Genomic DNA, 21,625 nt, shown 5'->3' with positions numbered 1-21,625 from the left:
CAAGTCAAAAAGTGCACGTTGAGTTGGAGTCGTATTTGCTAATAGTTAGAGAAATGAGTCGATCGTACTGTATTCGGATCTCCGAGAACAAATCAAGGAAGAAGTGATCGGTTTAAACGACCCACACGATTGAGGCCATTAATTCGAGTTGGATTCTTCAGAGCATAAGGCTGTCGAAATCTTGAATCAGAAACACGTGTATCTCGATTAGATAATCTGTAAGGTTTGGTTTGCAGGTTGTACCGGGACCAGCTACGAGAGGAAGAATTAGTGGTTAGGACGTTCTTAACTGCTATAACCAGCTTATTGTTTGGAGGAAAAAATTAATTTTCAAGGATTGATTCAAAAATCTGGAATCCGCCAAGTCTAAGGCTAAGGCTTATTATCTTTGATTACAAAATCTGAATTTAATTTCTAATTTATTTAATTATTTATTTATGTTGTTTCAATTATTTAGTTTCTAAATATTTCAAAACTCCCCTGATTTATTTGTTTATTTTTCAGCAGGTCCGTTTAGAGTCGTAGGCACGACTATCAATACGATATAAATTCTAATCACAAGTTAAACGCGAAAGTTTATTATAACACCAATCCCTATGGACTCGACCCTACTACCACTCTTTACTACTATTTAGAGTTATTTTGTAGGAATTATTTTTGGTGGTTTCAACACCCATCATTCACATATATCTAACGAAAACATGCATAACATTAAGACCACTTTTTATCAATTTAATCAAACAAGAGAAAGAGGAATAAATTTGGTCTCCAATTTATACTAGTAGACATAACACAGCTTGACTTTGATACCAATTACTTAAAAAATAGGTTATGAAAAACAAATTTAGCTACACAACAGAATTTCAAAATTTTACATAAAACAAGATATTGGTTGTGATATCTATAGTAAAAAATTTCATCAAGTTTAGTACTTGTCTTTCTAAGCTGAGTAGATTTGTCGAATCTTGGATCTAGCACCCAAATCCTTTTAACATTCAACTGAATAATCTTCTTTACTATTCTTGAACCCTCAAATGCTTAGAGAGTGGGCCTAATTTTAGAACTAAACATAGGATGAAAATTGAGACTCTCAAGTGGAAAAAGCCAACTTTCTCTAGGAAAAATCCAAAATAAAAGCTTAATCTCACAAAATTAAATTATAATCGCCAATGATTATTCAATTATAATCTCACAAATTTGAAGTACAAGTACTCACGGAAAATAAAATTTATTTGAGTTCAAAAAAATAACCCAAATCAAATTTTCACTAAAATTCGATAGAGTATGTAACATCCCCTTTTTTAGTGGTGTCAAGAATAGTAGTTACGTGACCACGATTCTGGCTAGTAAGTCAATGTTTTATTGATTATTTAATATTTATAGGGATTTTATGATGTAGTATTCGAGTTTGATTAAGAAATTTTAATCTTTAGTTAGGTAATTAAGTAAAAAGGACTAAATAATTAAAGTTGTAAAAGTTAGTGGTTATTAGTTAAAAGTAGTATAAAGCGTAAGTACTTGAATTGTTGACCTTATATGGTAAGTAGACAATTATTAAATATAGTGGACGGTCATGGTTGTTAATTTATGAAATTTTGAGTAATTTTTAAGGGCAAAAGGGTAATTAAGTTAAGTGTAAATTAAGTAAAAGAATTATCATCTTTCTTCTCTAAATTGCTGAAATTGAAAGGGGAAAGAACCACCACAGAAGGAGCTTTGTTCGGTTAGCTTGTTTTCATTACATGATCAAAAGACAAGTGGATCATTTGTTAATCGTGGGAAAAAGAAGGTCGTCGAGTAATCGTCTTCGGTTTTGGGTAAATATCAGGGTTTGGTAAGTTTCTATTAATGTCTGGGTTATAATTTGAAATTAATATTATTAACTGTACTTATATATATTGAGTTGTCACTATAGTGAATAATTAGATTTATAAGAAGTAGAAATGAACTTTTAAAAAGATTTCGATGGATCGAGTAAAAGATTCATACGAGAAATTTCTGTATGAAAATATGTTCTGGACTGAGCTCCTATATGTGTTACAGACTCGGGTTAACATGAGACTCGGATTTAGCCCAATTTAGCTATCCATTGTCATTTAATATGTTTACCTAGCTCTGGTCAAGCTAGTTTATCTATGTTGTCACTAGTTTAACCCACAACGGTAACCTGACGCAACCAATCTGTACTTGACCAGTTATTATGAGCATTATATGTTTTTGGATTTACGTATATATTGAATACTTTTACAATGATCCATCGGAATAATAAAAGTGATCTAACACGAAATTGTTTCAATGAAGTATAACAATCTATGAATTCTGAGTATTTGTATGTTTAAATGTTACTGACTTTGAAATTCTGAATCATGTTGAAACAATGTTGAATTTCAATTAATTATATGCTCACAGTTGTTTAATGAACATAGAAAGTAGAGTATTGGTTTTTGTGGAAGCTTACTAAGTACTTCTTATACTTACTTTCGTTATTATTTTTTTATGTAGACTTTGACATTTTGGAGCACATTGTTTAGATAGTCGGAGCACACACACATCTTCCTTCATCACCTTATAGTAGATTTTGAAGTCATGACTTTTGGTTAAACATGGCATGTAATTAGAGTGTTGTTATACAAATGTGTGAACATGATTTAATACCTTGTTATTATATAATCTTAATACTAGTTTAGTGTTTATAGTAACATTATAGGTGTCTTTTGATAATATTTGAAGTAGCTTATGATGGTTTAGTTTTGGGTGTAATGGATAATATGAAGATAAATTGTATAGTTTAGTTGAATTATCATGAATGAATGTGATTTGTTTAGTTTTTGAAATGTGGTGTCAATGATGGTACATTGGCTAGTTATATAGGTGATTGAATGGATGAATTATTGTCTTTTGTGGTAAAGTAACTTTTTGGCATGAATTGAATATGCTAAGATAAGATTTTTACCATTTTTGAGATAAGTATCGATACTTTGGCATATGGTATCAATACTTGACTAAATGAATAGTATCTAAATAAAACAAAATGTCAAAATGGTATCAATTTTAATTTGATTATCGATACCACTAACTAATTATTGATACCATTTCTTGTCAAAGAAAATTAAATTGAATTTTTGTATCGATTTTTCTAAAAGTTATCGATTAGGTATTGATACCAACTACGAAACTTTCATTTTTAGCTTTAAAAATTATTGTTTTGAGATTAAATTCTTTTATATGATTAAAGTTTGCAAATAGATGCTCTTGGAGTTCTAAAATCAAATTATATATATTAGTTTACATGTGATTGATGTTCTAAACTATTCTATAACCTTAATCTGATTGAAGCAGGTCATTCTACTAATATCATTAAAGGTAGATATCATAAAACGGTTTAATTCTTAGATGTTTATAATTAGAATAGTCTTGTTAAGTATCCAAGTTTTAACTTTCAAGAGGGGATAAATAGTGATAATTGTAATTATTTGAAAATGTAAAAGTTCTGAATTATACTATAATCCTCGTAACTCTAATCTCACGGTCTAGACGGGTTATGAGTGTAATATTTAGTGGTATCAGAGCTACGATTTAATTGGTTCTAGAACTAAAGATAGCGTATATTGAGTCTAGAAGTACATGCTATATTAACCAGTAAAGTGTGTGATGCTCGTAAACTAATCTGACAATGTTTTCTTTTATAGATTATTAAATGACCTATAGAAATAATCCTGTTGATAATGATGAAGTTGAAATTCATGCTCCACGTTCCAATGAAGGAGCAAGCCAAGAGATGTCTGGATCTCAATTACCTGGAAGTGGAGATCGTAATGCTTTCTTTCAGATGATGAATGAGGTGTTTACACAGTTTATGCAAATTAATCCAATAGCTTCATAACCTCCACCCCCTCTTATATCTGTCTTGGCACCCGCTTGTCCTTAGAATATAACTCAGGTACCTGTTCATCGACCTACTACTGATAAAATTCGTAAATGTGGAGTTGAGGACTTTTGTGGATTGTACAATAAAGATTTGGCTAAAGCTAAATATTGATTAAAAAACGTGCAATGTGTCTTTGATGAATTGAATTGTACTCCGAAAGATAGTTTGAAATATACCATTTCATTGTTAAAAGAATATGCTTATTAATGGTAGGTTACTCTAACGACAGTAGTTTCGAAAGATCGACTAAAATGGGAATTTTTTGGATAGAAGTATGTAAGTTAGCTATATTTGGAGGACAAGAACCGTGAATTCTTATATCTGAAACAGGGAAGCATGTCTATTGTTAAATATGAGCGTAAGTTCGTGAGTTTGAGTAAGTATGCTCAAGAACAACTAACTTCTCAAGCTGAAATGTGTGCTAGATTTGAAATGGGATTGAATAAAAATATATGGGCAATGGTGGGAATGTTTGAAATTAAAAAATTTGTGGTATTATCTAAACATGCCCAGGAAATGGAAGCAATTTGGAAAGACAAAAAGCGAGCTAAAGTCAAGAAAGAAACTTCGAGCAAACGAAATGACTTCAGAAATTTTTCTGCACCTTAACCAAAGAAACCAAAGGAGTACAGTAGTCAATTTGTTCCTACTACTGGGAATACAAGAAAAAGTACATACAGGCAGTTTCCTTCAAAGACTCAAGCTACCTTAGTGGCAAGTGCCGATAACATTCGGAACACGAACACTTCTACCTATAAGCACTGTGGAAAATTTTATTTGAGAGAGTGTAGGATCAAATCAGGGGCATGTTTTCGCTGTGGCTCACATAAAAATTTAATCAGATAAGGTCCAAATAAAGTTGAATCTAGTTCAGAATGAGTTGACAAATTTGCACATGCATCATAGAGGGGCAGAAAATCGAGACTTGGAAATACCTCTGGAATGAGTCGTATAGAATTGCGCAATACAACTTTTAAGTCTGAAGGTAGGGCACCAGCTAGAACTTATGTGATTCGAACTAAAAAGGAAGTTACGAGTCTTAACGTCATTGTTGGTACCTTCACTCTTTTTGATGTTATTGTTTTTGCATTAATTGATCCTGGATCCACACATTCTTATATATGTACAACAGTAGCTTCAGAAAATAAAATAATCATAGAGTTTACAAAATTTGATGTTATAGTGTCATATCTAATAGGTCAGAGTGTGATAGTTAATAAAGTTTATAAAATTTGTCCACTGAAAATCTAAGGTTACGAATTTCCTACTAATTGAATGTTGTTGCCCTTTGATGAGTTTGATGTTATTCTGGAAATTGATTGGTTAATAGTTAATGATGCAGTTGTTAGTTGCAAACAAAAACAAATTGTTTTGAAACGTTTGAATAGAGATTTGGTTAGTATTGAAACAGAACAAACTAGTTGTACGCCCAATATGATATCAGTTCTAATTGCCCAGAAGTTTATCTGAAAAAGTGCTGAAGCTTTTCTGGCTAATATTTTAGATACTCGGGCATCTGAATCAAAAATAGATCAAGTTCCAACATTACGAGAATTTGTGGATGTCTTTTCGAAAAAATTATCAGGATTACCACCAGAAAGATAAGTTGAGTTTTTAATTGATGTTATACCTAGAATCTCTCCGATATCTATAGCCCCGTAAAAAATGGCACCTGCAGAATTAAAAGAGTTGAAGTCTCAGTTGTAAGAATTATTAGATCATGGATTTATTAGACCGAGTGTGTCACCTTGGGGAGCTCTTATTTTATTTGTAAAAAAAGAAAGATGGTATCTTGAGATTGTGTATTGAATATCGACAGTTGAACAAAGTGACAATAAAGAATAAATATTCGTTACCCCGAATTGATGATTTGTTTAATTAGCTAAAAGGAGCGATTGTATTTTTGAAGATTGATTTACGATCAAGTTACTATAAGTTGCAAGTCAAAGAGCCAGACCTTTCGAAAATAACGTTTAGAACTCGATATGGCCATTATGAGTTTCTAGTCATGTTGTTCGGTTTGATGAATGGCCTTGTTGTGTTTATAGATTTGATGAATAAAGTGTTTCAACCACATCTGGATCAGTTTGTGGTAGTGTTTATTGATGACATCTTGATCTATTCAAAGAGTAAAATTGAGCATGATCGGCATCTGAGAGTTGTATTACAGACTTTACATGAAAAGTAGCTTTATGCTAAATTCAACAAGTGTGAATTTCGGTTATTTGAGGTTGGATTTTTGGAGCATGTGATTTCTCCGGATGGTATACATGTTGATCCAAACAAAATTTCAATAATCATAAACTAGAAACCTCCGAGAAATATTATAGAGGTACGTAGTTTTTTGGGTTTAGTAGGTTACTACCGGCGCTTTTAAAAAGTTTTTCAATTATTACTTCACCGATAATGAAACTAGTACAGAAGGATGTTCAGTTTGTATGGACTGAAAAATACCAGCAAAGTTTCGAACAACTGAAACAGATGTTAACTGAAGCTCCAGTGTTAACTGAGTTTGGAAAAGAGTTTATAGTTTACAGTGATGCCTCGCTGAATGGACTGGGTTGTGTACTTATGCAGGAAGACAAAGTGATAGCTTATGCCTCACATCAATTAGAAACTCATGAAAGAAATTATCTGACACATGACTTAGAGTTAGTTGCGGTTCTATTTCAATTAAGGATTTGGCTACATTATCTCTATAATGAAAAATGTCATATATATTCAGATCATAAGAGTTTGAAATATTTGATGACACAAAAAGAACTGAATCTTCATCAACGAAGGTGGCTTGAATTATTGAAAGACTACTACCTGGTTATATATTATCATCCCAGTAAAGCCAATGTAGTTGCAGATGCCTTGAGCGAGAAATCTTTATTTTCCTTAAGGGCATTGAATACTCGGTTGACTTTGGTACGAGATGACTTTATTCTAGCTAAATTATATGTTAAACCGACGTTTATTCAACGAATTTTAGAGTTGTATAAAAATGACCTTGAATTAAAACTAAAGCTTGAATTAGTCGAAAATGGCCAGACTACAGAATCCAGTATTGGTGATAATGGTAATTTGTATTTCAAAGGCCGATTGTGTATTACAGATGATAAAGTATTGAAACGGGATATTTTGAGTGAAGCTTACAATAGTATTTTTTCTATTCACCCGGGTAGTACAAAAATGTATAATGATTTGAAACAAACGTCCTGATGGTTAGTCCGAACGAATAATTCAAATTCTTGAAGATATACTGAGATGTTGCGTTATTGAGTTTGAAGGCAGTTGAGAGAAATTTCTATTCTTAGCTAAGTCTGCTTACAATAACAATTATCAATCAAGTATCAAAATGGCTCCATATGAGGCTTTATATGGAAGAAAGTGTAGAACTCCATTGTATTGGTCCGAGCTGAGTGAAAGAAAAATAGTTGGTACTGATTTGATTTAAAAAACTGAAGAAAAAGTCAGGGTTATTCGTGATTGTTTAAAATTCACTTTTGATTGACAGAAATCATATGCTGATTTGAAACGAAAAATATTAAATTTTAAGTTGGGAATGAAGTATTTTTGAAAGCCTCGCATTAGAAGAAAGTGTTACGATTTGGCAAAAAGGGAAAGCTTAGTCCTAGGTTTATTGAGCCGTATGAAGTTCTAGAGAAAATTAGACCTGTAGCATAATGTTTGGCTTTACCACCAGAGTTAGAGAAAGTTCACGTCTTTCATGTTTCGATGCTTCGTCGCTATCGTTCTGATCTGTCACATGTCCTAGCTACGAATGAAATAGATCTGTAGCCCGATTTAACGTATAACGAGGAACCAATAAAGATTTTAGCTCGAGAGGTGAAAGAACTACGGAATAAATGAGTTTCATTATTTAAGGTATTATGGCATTGACATGGAGCTGAAGAAGCTACGTGGGAAACCGAAGAATCAATGAAACCTCAATACCCGAATCTTTTCTCTGGTAAGATTTTTGAGGACGAAAATTCTTTTAGGAGGGAAAGTTGTAACATCCCGTTTTTCAGTGGTGCCAGGAACAATGGTTTTAGGACCACGATTTCGACTAGTAAGTCAATGATTTATTGATTATTTAATATTTATAGGGAGTTTATGATGTAGTATTCAAGTTTGATTAAGAAATTTTAATATTTAGTTAGGTAATTAAGTAAAAAGGACTAAATAATTAAAGTTGTAAAAGTTAGTGGTTATTAGTTAAAAGTAGTATAAAGCGTAAGTAATTGAATTGTTGGCCTTATATGGTAATTAAAAATTATTAAATATAGTGGACGGTCATGGTTGTTAATTTGTGAAATTTTGAGTAATTTTTAAGGGCTAAAAGATAATTAAGTTAATTGTAAATTAAGTAAAAGAACTATAATCTTTCTTCTCTAAATTGCTGAAATTGAAAGGGGAAAAAACTACCATGGAAGGAGTTTTTTTTTTTGGTTAGTTTTTTTTCATTGCATGATTAAGAGAGGATTGGATCATTTGTTAATCGTGGGAAAGAGAAGGTCGTCGAGTAACCTTCTTCAATTTTGGGTAAATAATAGAATTTGGTATGTTTCTACTGATGACTGGGTTATAATTTGATATTAATATTATTAATTGTACGTATATATATTACGTTGTCACTATAGTGAATAAGTAGATTTATAAGAAGTAGATATGATTTTTTGAAAAGATTTCGATGGATCGACTAAAAGCTTTATATGTGAAATTTCTATCCGAATATCTATTTTTGACCGAGCTCTTGCATGTGTTGCGAACTTAGGTTAACATGAGACTCAGATTTAGCCTGATTTAGCTATATGTTGTTGTTTAATACATTTACCTAGCTCTGGCCAAGCTAGTTTATCTGTGTTGTCATTGGTTTAACTCGAAACGATAACCTGATGCAACTAATCTGTACCTGATTGGCTCTTATGAGCATTATATGTTTCTAGAATTACTTATTGAATACTTTTACAAAAATCCATCGGAATAATAAAAGTGATCTAACACAGAATTGTTTCAATGAAGTATAATAAGCTATGAATTTTGAGTACACGTATGTTAAAATGTTACTGACTTTGAAATTCTGAATCATGCTGAAACAAGGTTGAACTTCAATTGATTATATGCTCGTAGCTGTTTAATGAACATAGAAAGTATAGTATTGATTTTTGTGGAAGCTTACTAAGTATTGCTTATACTTACTTTCGTTATTATTTTCTTATGTAGACTTTGAACTTTTGGATCACGTTGTTTAGATCGTTAGAGCTCACATACATCTTCTTTCATCACATTACTATAGATTTTGAAATCATGGCTTTTGGTTAAACATGGCATGTAATTAGGGTGTTGTTATGCAAATGTGTGAACATGATTTAGGACCTTGTTTGTATATAATCTTAATGCTAGTGTAGTGTTTATACTAACAATATAGTTGTCTTTTGATAATATTTGAAGTAGCTCATGATGGTTTAGTTTTGGGTGTGATGGATAATATGAAGATAGATTGTATAGTTTAGTAGAATTACAATGGATGACTGTGAATTGTTTATTTTTTGAGATGTGGTGTCAATGAGGGCACATTGGTTAGTTATTTAGGTGATTGAATGGATAAATTATTGTCTTTTGTGGTAAAGTGACTTTTTGACATGAATTGAATATGTTAAGATAAGATTTTTACCATTTTGAGATAAGTATCGATGCTTTCTGATGGTCACTAAATTAACTAAAAATACGGCAAAGACAAGCGCACCTATCGAACAATAGTATAGCTATGGTGAGTAGGGAATATCATATTCACGAAGACTAAATGTACTAGTAATTACCGTCTTCTTATTATTTAGCCAACAAATTGGAGTGATTGTGTTTTAATCTAAAATTAGTAAACTAATTTAACTAAAAACGCAACAGAGAACGAAATATGAAAATAATCGAAGATAACCAATGAGGTAGATAACCTATTATTATGAATATGAATTAAACGATTTATTCACTTTTTGCTTGATCCGTAAAAATCCCTAAATTACGTTAATATCTCTTTCGAGAGTAAGAACAACTGACTCTAGGTTAATTAATTGAAATCTCTTCTTAATTAAAATCCATATCATTGCATTGACTCAATCTATGGATTCCTTTATTAGATTTGACTCTAATCTGGTAAATTTATGTCATCCTATTTCTAAGATTGCATGCAACTCCACTCAATTATGCTAGATCTACTCTTAAATAGGGCCTTTTGTTCCACTGAATTAAACACATTAAACATTAATTAATATCCTAGAAATATTAAAACAAGAAATACGCGTACATAATTGAGAACAAGAATCAAGTATTTATTGCGTAAAAATAAAAATTAAATAATAGGATTCATCATAGGTTTCATCTCCCCTAGGTATCTAGGGGATTAGTTCATAATCCTAAATGAAAACATCTCAAAGTCAAAAAAACCTCAAGACATAAAAAAACTCAATAAAACTTTGAAAGAAATTAAAAGGAGATCTCCAATCTTGATGGGGATCCGCTTCCTAGTTGTCTCTGATGGTGTTCTTCGAGTGTTTTCTTCGATCTTCTTTGACTACCCCCTTAGGTCTTCTTTTAATAGGTATTTATAGACTTTAGAATGCTCAAAAAGCCTAGAAATTGAGTTTTTCTACATATTTGGGAAGCAGAATGCAAAACTGACATGGGCTAGCACATGGGCGTGTGGCCAAATTGTGTGGCTTACATGAGCGTGTGCCCATCCAGTGTGGAAATGCCCAGGCCGTATAGATCTTGAAAACAGCTCTTTTTTGTTTGATTTTGGCTCGTTATTCGCTCCTTTTACTCCCCTATGCTCACCTAAGTATAGAAACATGAATTTAAAGGATTAGGGGCATCAAATTCACTAATTAATCATCCAAAAACGCATCAAGAATGAGATTAAAATATGGTACTTTTATAGCTTATCACTTTGGCATATGGTATCGATACTTGACCAAATAAACAGTATCTAAATAAAACAAAATTCCAAAATGGTGGTATCGATACTTTTCATAAAATATCGATACCACTAACTAATTATCGATATCATTACTTTTCAAAGAAAATAGAATTGAATTTTGGTATCAATTTTTCTAAATGGTATCGATTAGGTATTGATACCAACTACAAAACTTTCATTTTTAGCTTTAAAACATATTGTTTTGAGTTGAATTCTTTTATATGATTGAAGTTTGCAAATAGATCCTGTTCCGTAACCTTAATCTGATTGAAGCAGGTCATTCTGCTAATATCATTAAAGGTAGATATCATAAAATGGTTTAATTATTAGATGTTTATAATTGGAATAGTCTTGTTATGTATCCAATTTTTTGCTTTCAAGAGGGGATAAATAGTGATAATTGCTATTGTTTGGTCATATATAATTAGTGCTAAACTAATTTGTAATTAAGTTTTAACTACTCCTATATTAATTCCAAATTATTTGGTCATAGAGTTAATCCACTAAAATTACCTTGTCATTTATGTGTTACCCTCATAAGATATCCTTAGTCCTTTTCGGTTAAACCCTATTCACCCAACTCGATCCTATTTTATCTCATGGTCATCATTGTATCTTCTATGATGCAAAATATCATTACTAACAAATAGTAATGATAATCAAGAAAACATAAGCCCAACCTATGCAAGGACTTACATTTTTCAACTGCATCATACCTGAAGGGGTCCATACCTCTATTAGATAAATAGAGCCTCGTGCTCCTAATGTAGAGCGATAACTATTGCTACCGTGGAATTCGCGATCACACATGAGTTCCTTGCCTTCCAAAAAAATGACTGCTAATTGACACTAATGCTAATGGGGACCATTGATCAAGAAGGACTCCAGAGACTGCAATCAAATATATATATATATATAGAGAGAGAGAGGCAACTCTTCTAGTTGCGCCTCTAAACTTACTATGCTACCCAACCAACTGATAAAAGGTCTAATTCAGTAGGGCTAGAGGCACGAAATGCCGATCAAACTCGTTAAAGGAAGCCTAATCAAAGTAGGCAAACAAGAAGCTCTGACTGAGTTGATGATCCCAAACAAATGACCTATATCTACATTCATTTTTCATAATTCATGCAATGCTACCATTAACTCCTTATTGTGCTATGATTTCCATTATTGTAAGTAAAGCCATGTCATACATAAATCATGCACCCCGTATACAAACTTTTGGCTCCAATACAAAATGAGCACAAAATTTCAATATATCAAAGTACATGAGTTAGGTAACATGGTCAAACACTTAATCGGGATTTGGGTGAGTCACACCGTGAATGTCACAACTGAACAAATTTATAAAGGAATCTAGGATAAATTCTACTTGGTCTAGTTTGATGTATTGTCAATCCAAACAATTACACTTATGTCTTTATTTCTTGGAGTTAACTGCCCCGATACTCGAGATAAGGTCTCGCCCTAATTGAACATATAAACAACATCATAGCCTTTATGAATCAATTGCTCACTTTGGTTCCCATGGTCTACAAACAATTTAGATTACCTATTAATATAAGTTATTTTCTCGCATCATAATCCTTTCATATAATGCAACTTAATATTAGTTAAACCTTTAGGTAATCAATGATCTAATATTTGCTTATTTCATTTTGTTTTTCATGCAAAAACCATTGAGGACAATCATACAAAGACATGATAAACTAATTATGGAATTTTATTTATTCAATCAATTTAAAAATTACATGTAGAATGACAAAATCACAATACTAAAGGCACAAAATCCTAACAATGGCATCTCGAGAACTATCAAGAACAACCCCTTAAAGACTCGCACTAGGAAATGAGGGCAAGACTCTCTCTCTCAATATTATGTGATGTTTGACAAGAGTTTTTTTGACAATTATGTTCGTATTTTATTAAAATAAAAAAAATTTAATGATCAAGAAAAATAAATGATTTTTTTTTAAAAAGAGAAATATATCAGGTTTTCTTCTGCCCATGCTTTGTGTAGCTCAATGTTTCCATGTTATATTTTCAAAGCCCACATAATCATTAAGGAATTAAAAAAAACTCTTTTAAACCCTAAATACATCAAGATTTTTTTTTGGTAAAATAGCAAAAGCATAATTAGCTAGTTAATACATTTGATGTTATAACCATCCTCGGGAATTTCCTGTGCGCGCCGAATTGCGAGCCATGCAATAGAGTTTCTAATGTAGCCGCCATTTAGATGTCGAATCTTTGTTGTAGAGTTAAAATATCACTCCCTTTGGGTTGCAACTTCCAGTGTACATCAACTTGGCCATGGAAAAGCCTCTTCCATTTCTTCTGAAGGTAATGTAAATTGAATGATGAAAGTCAGAGGTGGAATAAGTTTATTTACTCAAGTTAGAGGTGGAATAAGTTTATTTACTCAAGTTGCTACTATCTTAATAATTTTAATTATATTACCTGAATTGATTAATTAAGGTTAAATGTTTAAATTAGTTAAATTTTTTTATTAATTGCTTACATAAGAGTCAAACATATTTAAATGATCATATAAGGGTTTAAGTTTTAAAAAAGTACTCAAATAAGAGTTTCTCATACACTTCAACTCAAGTTGTAGTAAAAATTAGATGGATGCTAACGTATCTAAAATAAAACACATGACAATTGAATTTAGATATTACTTGAAAAGAAAAGAAAAACTAACAAAACATGATTTTAAACATGATATATAATATTTAAAAAGCACTCATATCTAAGCACTTTCGAAAAAATTTGAACCTTTAGACCATAAGTACTAAAAAAACTATTATTATTTGTTAATTTTATTTTTTTTAAAATTTAAATTTATTTAATTAATCAATATTAATTAGGGTGAAAATATTCTTAAAGAGAATTGATTTAATTAGCATGATATTAATTATATTTAAAAAAATGAAATAACATAATTTTATTGGATTTCTAAAAAAAAAAACTTTTTGAATGATCTAATATAAATATTGGATAACATCACTAACCGGTTTACACAGAGTACCTATTACTAAAGCATCCGCAACTCATCATTTGATTTTTTTTTTTTTTTGTTGAATCAAATCAACAGTTTTTGTTTATAAATATAATGGAAATGAAAACAATAAATATCAATAGATAAAAAGTAGGATTGTTTATCTTAAATGAGAGGGATTTGATGAAATTTGGAATTATTATATCCCCAACAATTGCAATCAAACTCTGGGTTGGTACAAGTACAAAACCAGCTCCACCAATTTTTGTTAGGCAGATTTAAATAAAAAATTTTAAAGCACTCATTTGTTCAATGCCAAGGTTGGCTTAGACAAAATGACACACAGCAAAACCGTTACATAAGTTAACAACAAAACTCTCCCAACAAGGATTTAAAAGGGAACCAAAACTTATGGTTAATTATGGACGCATGTAAAGCTTGATGCTTCAAGTCCCAAAAAGGAATAGTAAAAAACTCAACACTTGGGAAGATCAGAGGGTGGAGGAGGCAACTTCTGGTTTGGGAGTTCTCCATCCAACACCACCCATGCCATTCCTAAGCCCCAGCTCTGATGAACATCAAAGTGACAGTGCATCAGCCAAACTCCTGCATCATTAACATTTAATGTCACTAAATGCATTCTCATCTTATGTTTTGAAGATAAAACTTGTATGATCTCAATTGTTACCAGGATTGTCTGCTTGAAAACGGATTGCAACCCAACCACCAGACGGCACCCCGATTGTGTTTCTTTCAACAGGATCAACCAGGTTGAAATTTGGAGGGTCGTTTTCAGGGTCAAAGTTTCCAAAACCCTGACCAACAACATAGAAGTTATAGCCATGGAGATGGAGAGGATGGCTCTCAGCACCAAGGATGCTTGTGTCCTGCAACACTACTTCCACACTTGTATTGAATGGTATCACCACAAGTTTAGTGCCATTGTTTACAAGTGTGTTGTTAGGTGGAGTGCCTGTGTAGTTGAATGGAATCAGAGGGAAAGCTGGGAAATCAGTGGTGTAAACCCCTTTAGAATATTGGGAGAAAAAGTGGGATTGGAGGAGTGCAGTTCTTGGGAGTGCAAAGGAGATGTTGTTCATTGAAGCTGCAAATTTTGTGGTATTTGTTGGTCCTTGGCAGGTCTGGTTTTTGGGGCAAGGCTTGGTTCCAAGACCAACTGTGAAGAAAAACTTCTTGTCTACTTTTTGTGGGACATTGGCGGGGAACTTGGCGGTGGCTAAACTTCTGAATTTGCTTGTAAAATTGGCAACAAAATTTGTAGCATTGATAGCAGGCAAGCCTGGTTTAAGAAGTGGCCTGTTTTTTAAGCTACTGGATGGTGTTTCATATTCAAGAATACCAGCTACAGTAGTGTTATCAAAGGTGCCCATGCCAGTGGCATATGGTCTGGCTAACATCAAGAAAGAGACATTGGGAGCTGTAGATTTGGCTCTTAGAAGAACATTGGTGGTTTGTCCTGGTGTTATCATCAACACATTGGTCTCAAAGGGCTTCACATACACTGCATCAGCTTCCACCACAGTTAAACTGTGGTCCGCAATGCTGAAGAAAAGCTCATCATTGAGTGCAGCATTGATCAACCTCAGAAGATATGTTTTCCCTGGCTTTACCTTCAGCTTATATGTATCTGTTAATCACAAATCACATGCATTAATATCCAAAGGGATTTATAAATACATAGATACATACATGTGTGCAAATATTTATATACCTTTGGCAGAACAATTGTACAATGGACCTGGGAGGCCATTGAAGGTGTACGCATCTGAAACATTAGGGCCACCTCCTGTCTGAAGAGACTGATTGATAACTGCCTCAGGATCAGCATTAAACCACTCTCCTGTAGTTAACAATGATTGAGTTAAATTGTGTTGGTGCAAGAGGCAGCAACAAAAGAGAGAACAAGAGCACAGAACATGAAGCAAGGTGCAAGAAGCATTTTTACTTGCTCACAAATGTGCAGCAAGGGAGCTAATGGCTGATAGCTCATTCAGCTCATTCATTCAACTAGAAAAAACATACATTTATAGTCAAATACATCACCAAATAGTCAACTAACCCCACTAATCAGCATTGGGACTATTAAAACATTGCTTGTACACATAAACAAGCCACCTAAACTAGTCATTCAACACCTAATGCATCAAGTTGTCATCAACTTGTCCATTTTAAACAAGATTAATTAGAATGAAACTAAAGAGAAACCTTGCTGTTACAGCAAGCATATGTGCTGCAGCATGTCATCAAGCTGCATGCACTTCAACCACAAAATGTAACAGCAGCATGGTTGGCCAATTTCCAATAAATTGCCATCAAAGGACATCATATATTTGCTACATTGCATGAAGAAGATATAGGTGATTCCGTAACATTACCGAACAAGATCGGGACTTCTTTGTAGGGCTTCACAAAAGGGTAAGATTCGTTTCGCCTTGGGAGGATGATAAGCGGTCCGTACACAGTTGCTCTAAGCCATGAAATGTGAGCATGCCAGAAGAGAGTTCCTCTTTGGCCGGTAACGGTGAAGTTGTACACATAAGAGTGGCCAATTTGAATGGGACATTGCGTGATGTATGATGGGCCGTCCGCCCATCCGCTCCGAAGCTGTCGAACTCCATGCCTGTAAACGACATTAATTTACCATATTCCAAAAGAGCTTAGCCTTAGAAACGTAAACAAGTTATATATACCAGTGAATGCTGATATTGTTTGGAACATGGTTAACTACTTTAACGAGTAAGCGGTCGCCTTCTCTTATAATAACACGAGGTCCAGGGAACTTCCCATTAACTGTGACAATGCTCTTAGTGTGGCACAAGCGAATGATGTTTTTCGGCTTTATCTGCAAAGGGAAAATTGGATAAGTTCTTGAGGATTGTATCAATCACTTTCACCTCAAGTTACCCAAAGTAAACAATGCAATATACATACATTGAAGGTATAGTGCCTGGTAATGCCTGTGTGTTTTGCAGTGACAGCCTCAGGATAGGCCATGAAACAGCCAACAGCAACAAAGAGTATCATGGTAATTTCTGGTGAAGTACCCATGTTTTAAAGCTGGAAAGAAAATATAGGTGGAGTCTTTGAAGTTTTGGCTCTTAATTTGGGGTGATTCATGAAAAATACCTGTGGAGATATGCATGTTTATATAGAGACAAGATTGAACTATCTGTAAGTCCATGTTTGGTTGATTAGGTAATAAGATGTTACAGGTCTGAGAAAGGAGGGAACTTCTAAGCTATGGCCCCAAGTTTTCACTGTGGAGTGTCATTAAAGTCTGTGAATAAACGTTTTGTCCTTGTTATGCCTGTCAACTTTATCTTTATACACAAAATTTCACCATCCCCAAACTTAATACAGATTACCGATGATGAGTAACAATTCCACGAGAACCCTTTGTCAAAAAACCAGCATATATTTACATGATTACAAGGAAAACCAATTGAAACTACAGAAGACAATCCTACTTGGTTGGTGATAATAAAAGGAAATTCTTTGTTAAGATTAATGGTGCCTCTGAATGATGTATTCTAAGATAATTATGCGGTTTCAAATGCTTTATTTCCATTGAAGTAAACAGTGAAATAAACATCCCAACCACTGTGCATTTCTACTGATGTCCTCAATCCAAAATACCCTAAGATTATTATTTGATGAATTGTTAGCGGAGATTTTTTTAGTTTCCTAACTGCAATTGAGAAACTGTATATGTCTTGAATTCTTCCATATTAATTAATGGTATTTGGTGTTTTTTTAATCTAACTCTTTTATCTAATTTATATATATATTTCTCAATTGGAGGGGTTAAGTTAATTTTGAATGAGATAAATTTAATACATATAGTTTTTAAAATTTTCATGATGAAATCAATTTCGATTTGGGTTGCTTATTTGGATACAAAACATTTTAGGGTTGAATCATTTAAATAATTTTTAATTTTGGATTTGTGTCCTTTTAAATTTTGTTATTCTTTTTTGAAACTAAAGTCGTGTTATTTCGAATTTTGTCATTTGAATTCAATTTTAAAGTTAAAATAGTTTTAAATTCAAATAATTATAAATTTAGATATTTTTTAACTCTATGATAATTTAAATTCAACAAGTACAAAAAGATAATCTATATAAAATACACAGCTAAACTATATCTGATGAAAAAGTTTACCATCTTCCCACGGCTTGTCAATCAACCAATTGAATTAAGATTGAGATTGATGGTGATGATTATTTCCATGGAAAGCTCACTGGGACATGCAAATTTGGTTGGTGACAACAGCTCTCCCCAACCAAATAGAAGCCATGGGTGAGTCGCAAAGCCAAGGGAAGACGACTGTTGAACCATCACCTTCCTTCTAAGCAACTCTACGCATGATTAGGGTTTATGTGCTTAGCTACTTCTTAATACTATTAATAACCAAACTAAATTACTCAAAAGATCAAGCTAATGGATAAACTAGACTTAGCAAGTGTCTACTTCCAAAAGGCTTTTGTGAAAAATTAGTTTACCATTTAGACTTTGGCATGGAGTTACAACTTTTTAATTATTAGTATTAGATACGAGTATATAAATTAAATTTAGAGGATCACAAATCTATTCAATTATGTGTCAAATGTAAATATTTTTATATAAAAATTTGGTTGGATTCGAAATTAAAATTTTATAATTTACTATGAGGGAAATTTTCTTTAAAACATATTATTTCTTTGTTGTGCAGAACAATTACTTAATATTGTTCTCATAATATAATACCTTAACTCCAATAACATTTTTTAATTTATCATTATTCCGTTAATTTTAAGGTTAAATTATTAAAATAATCATTTTTGTTTAATTCAGGTTACATTTTAATCATTTATGTTTGAAATGTTACGGTTTAGTTATTTACGTTATCATGTTGTAACATTTTTAGTCATTGAGCCGTTAATTGTTATTAACGGTGTAACTATTGGCTGACGTGTCACGTTAAATCATCATTTCAAAAAAAAATTAGGTTTTAAATTATACAATTGGTCCTCATACTTTTTCTTTTCAAGTAATTTAATTTTTTTTATTTTTTTTAACTTTCCTTTTTTTTTCTTTATTTTCTATTCTCTTCTTCTCCCTTGGGTTTCCTCTTTTTTCCATTTCTTTTAACGACGTTTTTCTATGTTTTCTATTTATTAAAACTAGTCCCTATACTTTTATTTTTTTGAACAAATTAATTTTTTCGAGTGAGGCAAACTTATGGACTAGTTTTAAAAAATGGAAAATATAGAAAAACTACATTAAAAGAAATGAAGAATAGAAAACAAAGGGAGAGGCAGAAGAGAATGGAAAATAAAAAGGAAAAAAAGAAAAGTTAAAAGAACATAAAAAAATTAAATTACTCAAAATGAAAAAATATAGGAAACAATTGTAGAATTTAACCTAAAATTTTCATTTGAAATGATGATTTAGCATGTCACGTTAGCTTACCGTTACACCATTAACGGCAATTAACGTATCAGTGACTAAAATGTTACAACACGATAACGTAACTAAAACACAACATTTCAAATATAAGTGACTAAAATATAATTTGAGACAAATAAAAGTGATTATTTTAATAGTTTATCCCTAATTTTAAATTGCACCAGTATAATTTCCTTGAATTATTCCCGCAAACATTTTTATCCAACTTTAAGATTGCTCATTCCCTTCTTTTTATTATTAAAAGTTGAACCCAAATTTATAAAATGTTTGTATATTCTTATTTAAATAATAATCAAATATATAAAAAGTTTCACAATTAATTGTTAATAAAATAGTTTTGAAAATTTTGTATAAAACATCTTTTTCTCTTTTTATGGTCAAACACGTTAAATATCTTAAACTCTTTATTCACCATTATAAATAAGTGATTGCTCAAGAGTTAAGATGTTGAATTATTGTATGTAGCTTATATAATTTTTTCCCATAATATATGGTTGTCTGTTGTCCTTCTGCACTTGAAACTTTTATTGCCGCAGGTTACCATTGTAGCTTTAATTTATAGATTGAGTCGGACTCAGGTGCTATGATGAAGTGGAGCTCCAACATCAACTACAAGCCTTGGGGGATGTAGAAAAATCATTCATCATTGTATTAACCGTTGCAAGAAAGTAACTTATCAAAATTGATTAATGGCGGAACTCTATGAGTGATTTTCTTGCGAAGCAAGCTGAAGCTTATTTCTTGGTAGTAAGTGATTATGGGATGCAAGATTAACTCCTAGGTTTTTTTTCTATGATTTTTTTGTTGTAAAAATAATATAATAATGGTTTGTCTCGATCTAACATCTTTGATCTAATAAATTTTTTATATTCGATTCGATCTGATTTTTAAAATATGTTTCTCTAAGTGAATTGATATTTATTGATAGACTTATTAATTCCACAATATCAACATAACCCAAAAATCTTTTTCAATATATTGTCAACTTTCAAATATGGCAAGTTGCTCTCTGTCGCAGTGATAATAAATATAGATACTTCCAGAAATACATAACAGCCACTTCAAAAATTTGCCTCAACATAAATATTTATTAAAAAATCCAATAAGGTTAATTATTTATTTTTATTAACTAATTTAAAAAAATTTTAAATTTTAAAATGGAATTAAATTACCAAATATTTACTAATAACTTTTTTTCACACTACTAATCTTAATAGATTACGTTTTTTTGTGGAAAAGAGATCAATTTTATTAAACTACTAAATTAAAGTCTGATGCACAAAAAGTCCATAGGCATAGTCCAACCCTCAACCCCCCCCGACATTTAATAGAATTTCAGTAAACCATGCATCAAATGAATGTATATACTCTTTATAAATCACTACACCAAAATAGGTAGTATTTTTAGCGGCGTTTTTCGGGAAGCGCCGCAAAAAACCTAAGCCCGACGACACCAATTTCTTAGCTTTTTGGGGATTTAGCGGCGTTTTTGGCGAAGCGCCGCTAATGCTCAGGGCTTTAGCAGCGTTTTTGGCGAAGTGCCGCTAATGCTAAGGGCTTTAGCGACGTTTTTGGGAAGCGCCGCTAATGCTCAGGGCTTTAGCGGCGTTTTTGGGAAAGTGCCGCTAATGCTTAGGGCTTTAGCAGCGTTTTTAAGAAAGCGCCGCTAATGCTCAGGGCTTTAGCGGCATTTTTAAGAAAGCGGCGCTAATGCTCATGGCTTTTAGCGGCGTTTTTGGAAAAGCGCCGCTAATGCTCATGACTTTTAGCGGTAATGCTCAGGGCTTTTAGCGGCGTTTTCTAAAATGCGTCGTTAATGCTCAGGGATTTAAAATAATTTAAAATATTTGTTAAAATGGAAAAAATTAAAATACTAATATTTAAAATAATTTTAAAGTTTTTTTTGGATACAATACTGAATTTTTAATTTATATATTAAATAATTTCTTATATAATCGTAAAAGTGATAGTATTAATTTTAAAATATTGAATTAATTATCACTACAGTTTAGAGCTTTTGGTTTAGGGTATATGGTTTAGGGTTTATGGTTTACGGTTTAGGGTTTATGGTTTATGGTTTATGGTTTAAAGGCTAGGGTTTAAGGTTTAGAGGTTATGCGTTAAGGGTTTATGATTTTAGGGTTTAAGTTTATGGTTTAGGGTTTAGATTAACTAGTGTTTTCTAAATTATATATTAATTAATTTCTTATATAATTGTAAAAGAGATAATATTAATTTGGTTTTTCAAAATCGTGTAAAG

The 21,625-nt window shown here is 32.1% G+C and overlaps 1 protein-coding gene across 1 annotated transcript; it reads right to left on the bottom strand.

The window, feature by feature from the left end:
- Window positions 1-14,075: 14,075 nt before the first annotated feature.
- LOC121215539 (laccase-2) lies at window positions 14,076-17,034 on the bottom strand. The gene is made up of 6 exons (XM_041090281.1): window positions 16,849-17,034; window positions 16,608-16,759; window positions 16,293-16,537; window positions 15,629-15,757; window positions 14,585-15,544; window positions 14,076-14,502 (listed from the first exon to the last, which is right to left on the bottom strand). Exons 1-6 carry the CDS (start codon window positions 16,963-16,965, stop codon window positions 14,372-14,374), a joined length of 1,734 nt encoding a protein of 577 aa, XP_040946215.1. The 5' UTR covers window positions 16,966-17,034; the 3' UTR covers window positions 14,076-14,371.
- Between the last annotated feature and the right edge of the window lie 4,591 nt (window positions 17,035-21,625).

This window comes from Gossypium hirsutum, chromosome D03, assembly GCF_007990345.1.
Source record: "Gossypium hirsutum isolate 1008001.06 chromosome D03, Gossypium_hirsutum_v2.1, whole genome shotgun sequence".
In the NCBI taxonomy this organism is placed as follows: domain Eukaryota; kingdom Viridiplantae; phylum Streptophyta; class Magnoliopsida; order Malvales; family Malvaceae; genus Gossypium; species Gossypium hirsutum.
The sequence above is the reverse complement of the archived record's forward strand: the minus strand, read 5'-3'. Positions and strand labels throughout refer to the sequence as shown.